General features: G+C 40.1%; 1 protein-coding gene across 4 annotated transcripts in view; it reads left to right on the top strand.

The window, feature by feature from the left end:
- Positions 1-11,249, top strand: part of RMND5A (required for meiotic nuclear division 5 homolog A) — a 56,690-nt gene extending 45,441 nt beyond the window's left edge. The window contains exons 5-10 of one of the 4 annotated variants that reach the window (XM_019749216.3): positions 153-319; positions 1,049-1,214; positions 3,435-3,537; positions 5,475-5,629; positions 6,768-6,855; positions 7,352-11,249. In XM_019749216.3, the coding sequence (XP_019604775.1) occupies positions 153-319; positions 1,049-1,214; positions 3,435-3,537; positions 5,475-5,629; positions 6,768-6,831 (655 nt within the window). In that variant the 3' untranslated portion in view covers positions 6,832-6,855; positions 7,352-11,249. Of the gene's footprint in view, positions 1-152; positions 320-1,048; positions 1,215-3,434; positions 3,538-5,474; positions 5,630-6,767; positions 6,857-7,351 lie in introns of those variants that run through there. The other 3 variants (XM_019749214.3, XM_019749215.3, XM_074332295.2) reach the window with 3 other exon arrangements.
- Positions 11,250-13,146: the final 1,897 nt, after the last annotated feature.

Raw genomic sequence — 13,146 nt, 5'->3', positions numbered from 1 at the left:
TAAGTCTCTGGGCCTAGGGAGTGATGTTACTACTGGCTTCCACAAGATGGCAGAGCAAACCTTTTTTTTCATGTTACTAAGTTTCAAACAATTTTTAACACACCTTGCCTATGCTCTTATTATTGTTAAAATCTTTTTTGCTTTTTCTTTAGATGGGCGGTATCAAACCGAGAAATGCTTATAGCCCAAAACAGCTCCTTGGAATTTAAGCTACACAGACTGTATTTTATTAGCTTATTAATGGGTGGAACTACAAATCAGCGAGAAGCATTGCAATATGCTAAAAATTTTCAACCATTTGCCCTAAATCATCAAAAAGGTGAGTGCAGAGTCAGATATTTTTAATGTTTGGAATAGGCCTATAGCCACCCCTGGAATTTAAGTTTATCTTAACTAGATCTAATACATATTTACTAATAAACTAAAACAATTATAGATGATAATCACCTAACAGAAAAGGCTTTGACTGGATCAAGAACAAAAATAAAATATTAAAGACGCATAAGTGAAAAGTCAGAGACATTGCATTTTGGGGGATTCCATATTAAACTAAGAGGAGACATGAGAAAGTGGAGTATGCCCTTGCTTACCCGGGTCCCCTACCCTGGCCATGCTGCTGTTATTGCCACAGCAAAGTGTTTCAGGGTATACCAGGGTGGTAGCAGTTAGCCCCAAGTATCAGTATGAGAGTAGTGGCTAGTTCTACAGCCAAAGATATGTGATGACCCCATTTATAACATAATTATTACTCCTCAAGGTACTGGTAATTATACTGTGCTGTGCATAAGAATAAAATAACTGCAAGTTCAATATTTAGTGCTTTCCTTTTCTTCTCCCTTTTCTCTATGCTGTTTCTTTAACTTAGGGTGAAAGGAGAAACCAAACTTGAGGACCAGAATTTTAAAAGAATTGTTAATAAATTATTTTAGGCTGTGTCAGTTGGTGGGGGCGGGGGCGGATTCTTGCTTTTCTCAGCCTGTTGTCTGCAAGCCAGCTCTGTTTCAGGTATAGTCATTCACACCTCCAAATTGCTGCTTCTTTTGTTTAGACATCCAAGTTTTGATGGGAAGCCTCGTATATCTGAGACAAGGGATTGAGAACTCACCATATGTTCACCTGCTTGATGCAAACCAGTGGGCTGACATCTGTGACATCTTTACACGGGATGCCTGTGCCCTCCTGGGGCTCTCCGTGGAGTCCCCTCTCAGTGTCAGGTATGGAAATTGGTCCTGTATATTACTGAAGTATGCACCACATTGGTCGGTTCTTGTTAATTTATCTAGTTCTTGATGTTTAAAGCCCAGAGGTTTATCTTTCTGAAGAAGAACGCAGTTGGTATTTCAACAGATTGTCACAATTGACAGTGACACCATTTTAGAGCAGTGGTTCTCAAAGTGTAGTCTGTGGTCTCCGAGAGCCTTTTCCACTGGGTTCACATTTGCACAGATGGTGCAGAAACAATGGTGGGTTAAACTGCTGGAGCCTTAGCACAGATCAGGGCAGTGGTCTCAAAATCCACTGTATTCCTGACCACCACACTTGTAGTTTTAGGCATTCTAGTTTTACTCAAGAATGTTCTTGACAAAACATTAAAAATGAGTAGTTTTATTAAATTTTGACCTTGCAGTACACATCTTTTTAACATTCTATGGCACAGAATAGGACGTTCCTATAAAACACTTCAGTTTCATGCCAAAGTATTATGATTGTCTCAAGAAGAAGCTAATAAGCTGGTTGATTTTTTCATGGAACATAGTTTTTACTTGAAAGAATCACTAAAAGACAAACTACAGTTATTCATACTCAGGTCTTTTGCAGACGTTTTTCAAATGAACAGAGTGAGCCTATCATATCTAGGAAAGCAACTGACATTGTCTTTTGCTATAACATTAAAATTCAAAATTTTAAGCTAAAGTAGAAATTTTGGAAAACTTGTATGGCCACTGTGAGCTTGACAGCTTCCTAAAACTTAAGACTTTCCTGATGAGATTTGTGGTTATAATTAAATAAATTTGATTTTTTTGGTATTGTATAATGAGTTGTGTTAACACCTTGAAGATCCTAATTCAATATGATTTTTAAAAATCATGCATGAGTAGAAAGATTCATTCAAAGTACTAGACAGACCATTGGGTTTTAATGTATCGGTACAAAAAATTCAATGGTGAAGATTCAGATTTCACTGTGCAACTAACCTTAAAGAAACTCTACTTGTTGAGTTTTGGTGTGGCATTAAATATCCACAATTATCTGAAAAGGCTGTTAAATTACTGTGTATCTTTGTGAGGCTAGAGCATTTACTTCAACCAAAAGAATACATTGCAACAGGTTGAATGCAAAGGAATATTTAAGAATTCGGCTGTCTTCTGTTAAGTCAGGGATTAAAGAGATTTGTAAAAATGTGAAGCACTGCCACTCTTCTTATATAATTACGTTTGATGGAAAATACGGGGTTTTTGGTAAGAATGTTATTTATGGTAACGTAATATTTTATTTTTAAATGAATCAATATATTAAAATTTTTGTGGTTTTAGTATCTAATACGATAAATGATGATAGACATAACCCACAAAAACAAATGCTCTTTGATATCCTTTCTATTTAAACATGTTAAAGGGGTCCTGAAACCAACAAGTTTAGGAAAATAACTTTTTTAGCTCTTTTCATATAATTCCTTAAGTGTTTTTGAATCCCTGCTGTGTGCCAGGCAACATGTGGGATCCAAAGATAAATAAAGTACAATCTGCATTCCATTCAAGCTTAGGACTCATGCAGTTAACTATAATGCATGGCCAGGCTGCAGGTCAGGTTCCCTGGGGAACAGACTCTGAAATGGATGGAGATTGACAGGAAGACATTTATTGGAATGAGCCCCTGTGGTGGGATGAAAGCAGCAGGATTAGGCTGAGGGCAAAACTGGAATGTGATGCAGTCTCGCCAAAGGCCTCAGCCCATCCCCCAGGCGCTCTGGAGCTACGGGTATGATGGGGAGTATGATGGGCCTGTGGAGTTGTCCCCACCTGGGACAGCAGGACTGGGCTTCTGTATCCATGTGGAGCATCAGTCAGATGTGACCCTGGTCAGGTGGCTTTCTGCAGCTGAGAGTTGACTGCCGGCACTTCTAGATCTGAGTACTTGTGCCCTGGACGGGTGAATCCAGGTCTAGCAGGAACCGTGCAAGAAAAAGCTACCGAATACATTAATGTTAGTGTCATTAATGACTGATATGCAGAGCCCATGAAATCTGGTGGTTTTATCAAATTTAAGACCTATTTATGTGTGTGTGTGTGTGTGTGTGTGTGTGTGCGTGCGCGCTGATTTAGCAGAGCAGAGGGCTCTGCGCCCTGCCCAGTGTCCAGGGCCCTCTGCACACGGAGTCTGGATGAATGGATATTTCTAGGACCACGCTGACATTTCCTCTTCTGTTCTCCCAGTTTCTCAGCAGGTTGTGTGGCGCTGCCAGCTTTAATTAACATTAAAGCTGTGATTGAACAGAGGCAGTGCACTGGAGTTTGGAACCAGAAAGATGAATTACCCGTGAGTTCCGTTTTCTATGGGTTACTTCCCTTTCCTGCCATTAGCAGAACACGTCTGTTAAGGGTATACAGTGTCAGGCTTGCCTTTTACCTGGGAAACATTATCATAGCTGTTCGACAGGGCTTCTTTTATGTATATGGTGACGTGGTGAAGGAATAGATGTGGGGAGCGAGTACATTTTGAAGGCACTGCAGGAGTTTTCTGAAAATTTTGACTTAGCGTGGCAGTGAAAGCTAATGAAGGAAAACAGAAGTGGGGGGGTACTGCAGCATGCAGTGGGTTCTCAGTGCAGTCGACAGACCACTCACACTGAGTTGTTGAAGGTGTAAAAGCAGTGAGTTAGGATGATTGGATCGGGTTTTATCATAAGCATTGATATTTGTGAGAACGTGCGTTTCCGCTGGTTACAGTTGTCTAATACCAAATAAAATAAGTGCATAGCTGTTAGAGGTCGCCCTTGTGACGTCTGCAGTCATCAGTGGCCCTCCAGGGCCGTGTGTCTCTTGTTGTTGTGGAATTGGCCATGTGTTTAAACATCAGTTCCAGTCACTTGCCAGTCGCTTGTCATCTCTAAAATGGAGACCATCTTTCTCTTTTGGGACTATTAAAGGCTAGAGATAACATAGGAATGCTTGAATAATATGGGACACATAGTAGGTACTCAAGTTTTGCTGTCATTTTAGTGACAGTCATTGTAGGTGTGTTTGTTTCCACCAGGTCTCTGACAACAGGCGCTACAGCTTTGACTGGAATTACTCCAGCACGGTTTTATCACAGACCGTAAAGGCTCAGGGGCTTTCTGCTTTTGACTTTTGGCTTCTTTTCTGCGACCCCTGTGCACAGGTTTATCTGTAGTTACATTGTTCTTCCAGCTGGTAACTGTCTGTTGGTTGCCCCCAGCTTCTCCTCAGAGATCTGGTTTGACTCAAAGCGCAGGTGCATCCCCAGTCAGAGTGTGGTCAGGACACAGTTATGTGGCCCCCTGTTTGGCAGCTGCTTATTTGAGCAAGTGAAGAGAATTGGAGCCTTTACGGGCTTTGCTGGGGCAGGTGCCTGCAAGAGTCTGGCAGTTCCCGATTGTGTTGTAAGCATCTCTGACACTTGTGCACTGGAGCAGAGCACACGGAAATCTGTCTGAAGTCACCTAAAGCTTGTGTGTCAGGGTAATAAAGCAATTGGAAGTGACGATCTGGCCCTTCTCAGAATTATTCTGTTACACTTTGCCAACGTTCTTGAAAGAATCTGAGTAAGAGACTTTTATATTAATAGTCATCTTAGATTTAGAAGGAAAGAAAACAGAATTGGCATTCGTGGAGCCTCTGGTCATGTGCCAACTGCTGTGCTAGGTGATTTCATAGCTTTTGCTTGTTTTGTTCCCTCCAAAGAAATAATTGATGTAAGTGCCATGAGCTCTGATGTACAACTTGTGAAAGATCCTGCTGAACTTTAGCTTAAAACCCTTGTTTTAGGTGGTTTCTCTGGACCATTACGCACGAAACATGGGAAACTCAGATCTGAAGTTCACACGGAAGCAAACCATGTACAGCTTGCTTTAAAGGGATTAATAATTACAGCGAATTTTATCACCTAGCTAAGTGTGCTACAGAACAGTCAGGATTTCTGATGGGTTTTGCTGTTGGTATATCCTGATGAATTTTCAAGAGTGTTTGACTTTTAGAGTGTTGCTTTTGCCTTTGACTCTTAACTCTCAGACATCAGAATTTGGTTTGAAAGGAGCACTATAAATAATTTTGAAGGTTGATTTAGAATTATGAAGTAATACTTGAATCCCTAAGATTGTCCCTTTTGAGCCAGAAGAATGCTGTAAAAAGGTACGTTCAGATGAGCAGATTTGATGAATGTCCTTTGCTGCATGATGCACACGAACGTGATGGTGTTCTGAGATAGGACTTGAGCCTTTTTACTTTTTTTAACAGATTGAAGTGGACCTTGGTAAAAAGTGCTGGTATCACTCTATATTTGCCTGTCCCATTCTTCGTCAGCAAACAACAGATAACAATCCGCCCATGAAATTGGTCTGTGGTCATATTATATCAAGAGATGCCCTGAATAAAATGTTTAATGGTAGCAAGTAAGTGTCTGATTTTTTAAATGTTAGTAAAAATTTTCTTTTGTAACTTAGTGGGAGGATAAGAAGTAATGAGGATAAGTAAATATTGCTAGAATTTAGAAATAGATTTCATAACTATTCATTTGGCATGGTGGTTTCTGATTATTTGTCAGTCTTTTTAATTTGTTCATGGATTTGGTGATTAGGTTTATAAGCATGATCTTTAACTGTTGGATAGGCGATACAATGTCACCCCCCTCCCTTTTTTGTACAAGTGGTAGCGTGTAGCATGCTATATACTGTTCTGTCAGTGATATATCTTAGAGGTCTTAATATATGCTACAGAAAGAGCCCTCATTTTCTTTTTAAAGCTGCAGAGAATTCTGTATGGAAATAATGATCATTTAGCCAGTTTCTTATTGATGAGCATTTCACTTTTGTTATTATAAAGTGAATTACTTTATATGTGATATATAAGCTCATAGACTTGAAATCGCTAATTCAAAGGGTATGCACATTTATAATTTTTACACACTATGAGTCCAACTTAAAAAAAAAAAAAGTCCCAAAAGCCTATTTCTAGCTTGGGTAGCTAGACAGTTTTTCACTGGAGTTCCTTTCAGACCTAATGGTAAAGCCTTTTGTTTAAGAGGAGGCCTTGGCATGTACCGAAGGTGTTTGTGCCAATCAGGCTGGTTTCGTGTGCCCACTAGAGGGCATGTCGGCTGCTCTTGGTAAGTTGTGTGTCTTAGAGGCTCAGCAGCTGGTATCTGATTTGCTGTTCGTGAGTGAATTTTGTGACCCATTGATTTGAAACTCATTTGGAGACAGATGCAGCTTAAACCTTGGAGAAGAAAAACTGAAATTACTTCCGAAACCCCCAAAAGCAGTTTTCAGAACACTTGTCTTTGTTTTGTTTACAAAACAATTTTTACTGATTTCCACTGCAGAGGGGCCTTTCTGTTTGGGGTCTGGCTTACGTGGCATTTATTTGGGACTCTTCAGAGCTTGCCTGTTATGTTGAGGGAAAGCACAGCTAACCCTCAAAATTACAGGCATAAGTGTTTGTATAAGTCTGTGTGTGTATAATTGTTAGGTAAAGTTGAATGCTCAGTACTGATCCTGTTCCTTGATTCATTTGTTTTTCCCTCGTCTTTAGATTAAAATGTCCATATTGTCCAATGGAACAAAGTCCTGGAGATGCCAAACAGATATTTTTCTGAAGAAACGATTTTAGTTTGCAGTTTGTAAGTGAAACTGAATTGTGGGTGCATTTCAGAAGAGAACGTTCCATTTAATGCAGCTAACCAAGGACTCCCGTGTTTATATAAGCTAATGCTCCAGAACCTTGGCGAACATTTTAGTGCACACACACCGAGGGAGTGCTCCAGATGAATATTATCATAGGGCTTTATTATATTCTTGGTCTGCATTTCTGATCAAGTAAATAAAATACACCAGCAGTTGTCATTCAGTGCAGGTTTTTGTACTTAATTCTATGGTGATTTTTTTTTTTTAACTTTTTAAGAGCAGAAACGGAAAATGACCTGTCTGCCATGTGTTTAGTATTTCTTCTGCTTTTACTGTTATCATTTACTTGATAATTGTAAGCTTTGAGAATGTTTGTGAAAAAGTTTTATTTCCTGTTATATATATATAATTTACTGAAAATTCTTCAGAAAAAGTTTGAAAAACTGAATTGTGGTTATAAAACTAATTTGCATTTTTTTTTTTTTGCTTAAGGAAGAAAGCTGTGATAGATTCCAAATTTGCTTTTTGATGTTTTTCTCTGCTCCAGCTCTCACTGAGAAGTCAGCAGACCTGCATTTGAGCTCTGCTGGTAGCCTGGCTGCCTCTTTAAAATTCCATCATGAACTTAGCAGGTTGGTGTGAGAAGTCTTCCGCCAGAACAGAGTAGAAGGAGTACTAGTGTTTCTTTGCTTTTATTGCCAAGAGGTGCTTGTTTTAACAGTGTGTTCAATAAAATGAAATTCTGAAGTTAGAAGTGTTCATAAGTTGATATTTGCTCTCTTGGTCTTGGGAGCCCTATTCTCTGAAATTTGCCTTCAGGAGTTGGCTGTCTATTGCATTTGTAATCATTGCAGACACGGTGTTGTGTGTGTGTGTGTGTGTGTGTGTGTGTGTGTGCGCGCGCGCGCGTGTGTGTGTAAGTATGTGTGTACACCAGCATCAGACATTGTGCATCTGGAAGGGAAGAAGCATGTTCTAGTCCTAAAATGCAGTTACCAGATTCATTACTTTAAATCCTTACTGTTAGGACCTAGCAAATTTTCTGTAGTGCAGAATATGTTGATTGCTGTTTTTGTATTTGAATAGTATCCTGTTCCATGCCTCTCCTGCAGCGTGTCATCTCATTGACTGTGAATCTGCATATTATTCTAATGAATACACATAATGAATGATCTTTTCTCTTGTGAGGTATCTTCGTTTAATGCACTATCCAGAAATAGCCATGTGTAAGAGTCTTTCTCTGTATGATGATGAACTACATGGAAAAGACTTCTGTGGACATTATTCTGACTTAATTCCATTAAGTTAACTTCATTATGAGAAGAATGTTACGGAAATCACCAAATATTTTGCAACTTTATTTCATCTGACTTGGAACTGAACATCACTATCATGAGAAAATGAAAAAAGAAGAAAATGCAGAATCAAAGAGAACCATAACACTTCACATTTTAAACTACAGATTGACTTATTATGGGGGGCAGGGAGAGAACAGATTTGGTGCTAATTGGAGAGTGGCAGCATGTGCAGTAGTGGGCCTGCCTGGATGGCTTATCCTGAAATGCTTACCTGGGAGAGCTGGGTTTGTTTCTAAGTAGAGCGGGACTGCAGAGAGCCCTGCTTGACTCCTGTGTGATCAGGCGTATGTTGAGGGCCGCTGTGTGCTGTGTGGGTTCCCCAGGGGTCATGATTAGCCTGCTCAGAGGGCTCGCTTTGTCTGACCTCAGGCAGCCTCGCAGCGACTTTTGCCCCGTTTCTCCTTTCCTGTTGGAACCCTCTCTAAGGTTCCCCTTCTCTCCAATAAAGCAGTGAAGGAAGAAAGCAGAGAGAAGCTCCTTGGACTCCAAAAGAGAAGGTAGAGAATTCAAGACAGTACTCTCTTTGGTCTAGGGTGTAAAACTGGTGTATTACATATTTTTCCTTTGATTTAAAACCTAGAGTGTTGTTTTTCTTTTTAATCTTTTTTCTCACTAGGCCAGATTTAGCTTTATTTACAACTTATTCTCACCTTTTCACCTCAAACACCTACACAGCATTTAGACTCCACACAAGGTTTGAACAACAAAGACATTGCTCTAGAGGCTGGTGGAAAATATTTTTGGTGGCCAGCAGCTCACATATTTTTGTCTCAGGCCACATTCAAGGATAAAAGCCAGAGCTCTGCTCTGTCCCTGCCCCCGTGTTGGGAATCCTGTTGACAATTTTCTGTGCAGCTCATCAAACTTTAAAAGGAACATACTTTAACTGAAGCATTTGATTTTACAGTTTCCTGTACAAGGTCCTTGTAATACTGCTGGGCAGGGTGCTGGGCAGGGTTAGGGCCACAAATGTGAAACTTGATCTGACAATTTAACATGAAAATTATGTGTTATGACCTTTACCTAAATGCATGGACCTAAAATTCATTGGTGATTAAATGTGAAGGAGAGGTAGGTTTGAAGAGGCCAGACCTTAACCAAAGATGCTGAAATATAACAGTGCTCGAGAAACACTTTCACTGATAGTGTCAGGACCACATTGTCCCTGCGGCTATGGATGGCAGCAGTGCGTGGGCGTGTTCGTCATCGTCCTCTGCCCAGAGCCAGGGTTTTTGCCGTCAGACTAATTATAATAATGTACGTTGAAAACCATTTCAGAGTGGTCTCTTAAACTCGTTTAGGACATTTCCATTGATCAGTCTTGGGCTCTGCTGAACCAGTAAAACCTTACTTGACCCTTTGTTTCTGATTTAGCGACAGAATCTGTACTGATAAGTACCGTGTGAAAAACAGTGGCTAAGGTTTGTCTTTTCAACTTTTCCTCCTTTGTGTGATGATCAGAGATGTCATTTCTGTTGTTTTAGTAGTGATTATATGAGACTTCTAATGCATAAATGAACGGGTATTGGTGCCTCTTGATTTTAAAGTTTTTGAAAAAAAGAGCCACCTCACATTCATAGGGTGTGTTGGTATTTTGTGAGTGCACGAACATTTAATTGAAAATAAGAAAGTTAAATCTTCTGTTTTCGATTTTTCTGTAGCAGCTGATGCATACAGAGACACTGAAACCCACGCCACATTATGTGGGGAATGAGGATACTTTTTTTCTCTCCAGGTAGTGTCACAGGTTATACAGTGTACGTTCAGTCTCCTTTATGCTGTGAGTAATTTCCACCTCAGTGATTTCAGCCTTTGGGATAGTAGATACTGCAAAAACCACGAACTCTCGGTTTTCCGCACAAGACAAGCTGCTGATAGACATTAGCCCTCTGGTTTCCAGCTCAACCTCTGATTAAGTGGACTGCCAGTCAGGCTGGTCAGTCTGCTTAGTCAGAAGACTCAGGTTATTTTCAGGGAAGGAATGGAGGCATGGTTGGTTAGTTTCGTCACTAGGATGTGTAAGGTGAAGACAAACCAAATACCTTTCATAACTACGTACATTATCTTTGGTAACACTAGAATTCTGTGGTCTTAAGGGTAAGTTAGCAAGAAACACACACCCTCGGTCCTTCAGAAGCCCATCCAGCTGTGCTGGGTTTTCTGTGGTACAATAGTGTTTACCATAAGCAGGTACAAACTTCATGGACTGTTTATTAAACTATAATTGAATAGATAAAACCAAAAATCAAATGACAAGTGTATTTTAGTAGCAGATGAGGCAACTAGTTGTAGGGCAAGTTTGCCACTGTTGATTTTACTTCAAGACATAGGGAGAGAAAACAAAGTTTTGTTTTCAAGGCATTTCCCTCTACAGTTTTAAACTGTAGTAAGCATATGCTTCATTTACTTCCAAAGAGGCAAAAGAAGCTGGAATTGACGTATAGCACATGCTTTGTTTCACGTTATGGGTGAGGACCTCCACTCTTATTTTAGCAGTCACTTAACATTCTCCAACAACGCAGATGTGAGAGTCATGAGGATTTAGTGCCTGATCTTTTCTTGTGGGAGGGGGTAGGAGTGGATGTTTTGGGGATGGGAGGGAAGCAGGAGAAAAACATGGGAGTGTGAGCGAGCGTGCATGTCTCTGAAATTCACCATCACCCACCCCCCTCCCGTGTCTAGCAAGGAACAGGTACTTGATGTATTTTGCTCATGATTGCAGTGTGCATGTGCATTTTTTTCCCTCCTCCGCGTTCTCTAGACGTACACTAAAAGGATTCATCAAATCATCTTGTTCAGATGGCTCAGGATTGTGTTTCTTTTGCTTACCCTGTGCTCTTGGGTTCTATAGTATTTCTATAATTATGTAACAAGAATAGTGTTGCACTGTAATCTATTATATAGAGCTATATGTATGGAAAATTTTGATCAGTTTTTTAAGAAATGTATCCTGTTTGCAAAGGCACAATAAAGTTGCGTATTATAGACTATAGGCAATAAAGCTAACAATAAACCTTATTTAACACACACCATATTCATATTCTCTGTTCATTTGATTTTGGAAAAAATCTAGACTATTCAGTAGTTTCGGGGATTTAATTTTAATTTTAAAAGTTTTGATATATTAGAGTTTGGGGAAACTAAGAAATGGTTTGTTACTATGTGTGTTCCTATGTCAAACACATGGCTTCTCCTGTGTATATTTTTAAAAATTAAAGAAATGCACATTTTACAAGTTTTGTGGAAGCAGTCTGTATAAATGTGACAGAGGTAGGAGGGAGGGAGTTTGGAGGTGCCAATTGTGAGAACATTGCTGAATACATTTGCCTAAGGGCCTGCATGTACACAATTTAAGAAAATATCTTTGTCACCATCTTTTCCTGTTTCTGTGCCACTAGCAGTGTGAGAAGAGAAAGTGGCTGGGCACAGTCCCATTTCTAAGTAGGTGGTTGCCTTGTGTTTCCAGTAACACGCATCCTTTGATGGCCAGGACCCTGTCCTGTATTCTGACCACTGTGATAGTGTCTGACTGGGAAGAGGCCCCCCAGAACAGCTCTGCCCAGGCTGCCAGTGGAGGGGCTGACACCCGGCATTGCCAGGGAGGAAGAGCGGCTGGAGAGTCTCCTACTCAGTGACAGGCTAAGGTAACAGAGACTAAGAATCTATTTGTGCGTTTGTATATATTTTTTAGAGAAATCCATCTGATTTTAGGTTTCCTACCTATGGGAACCATTGTGGGTACCACTCAGGCACATTTGGAGCTTGTGGTTGAGATGGCAGAGACAAGGCCTGGCAGGTCGGGCCAAAGGTCTCACCACCTAGCCCAGCAGCATTTGGGGCTCTCTGGGTCCATAGCAGATTGGCACCCCCTGAGAGCTTGTGAGAAATGCTGAATTTTGGGCCTCAGCCCAGATCTGCTGCGTCAGAATTTGCATGTTCATGAGGAAACTGGCTTTCCTTACAAGGAGCCTCTGGGTGCTCCCTATATTATGAAGTATTCTTCGTCTTAAATGTGGCAGAAAAGGATCTCATGTGCTGAACATGAGGAGTGCATATTTCCCTTTTCTTGATGACAGTTCTGAGTCATCAAAAAAGTTAAATTTAGTGTGCTTTGAACTCTGTTTTAGTACACCGTTATTTTAAAAATCAGTGGATTTCTTTAAGCATCTAGATACTTGAAAGAGTGTTAGATTTGCCGCATGATAAACTGTATTTTCCACCCCCACCCCACCAAAATGGGGAAGGACGAGCACCAGCAGTGTAAAATAAATGGAATTTCATAAGGGCAAAATACTGAAAATGCACCTAAGACAAAATGGTAAGCTGGAGGCCCCTCACCCTCCCAGTAGAGAAGCTTGATAAACATCCCAGCAAACAAATGTCACTTCCTAGAGGACATGCTTTCCTGACATATTTTCTGGCACCCAGTAAGAAATGAATATCATAACTCTGTATACACATAAAGTTATAGTTCAGAAATAAGTTTTACAAAACTGTAATCCTTACAATGTGTGATGCACTGTTGTATTTTCCATCTCATTTTTATTTGTTTAATGCTCATCAAGACTGAATTGATTTCATGACGAATGGGTCTAGATCCACCATTTAAAAAACCTTGCATTAAGGGACAATAAAACAATCCATTCATAAAGTTACTTTGAAATCTCTGTCAATATATGTATGATGGAAAGTATTTTTTCTTTTTCCAAAAAAATTCCCAAACACCTTTTCTTGCAGTGCGGTGCAATACTCCTGTGAGTCTCCTCTGCTAATAAATATATCTAAATGTTAGAAGTATTGTCTGTAAGCTCCTGTCTGTCAGGTTCTGTTGAGCTGGCTTGGCTATGCTTCCAGCTTAGAAAAACGCAAAGTGCTTCATGCTAAATACTGGCTTGGCAGCACAATCATTTAGTAACATGTGTCAAGTGC

This window comes from Rhinolophus sinicus, chromosome 2 (assembly GCF_057876585.1).
Source record: "Rhinolophus sinicus isolate RSI-liver-muscle chromosome 2, RSI-T2T, whole genome shotgun sequence".
NCBI lineage: Eukaryota > Metazoa > Chordata > Mammalia > Chiroptera > Rhinolophidae > Rhinolophus > Rhinolophus sinicus.
Note: the sequence above shows the minus strand (reverse complement) of the source record. Positions and strands in the feature narration are given on the sequence as shown.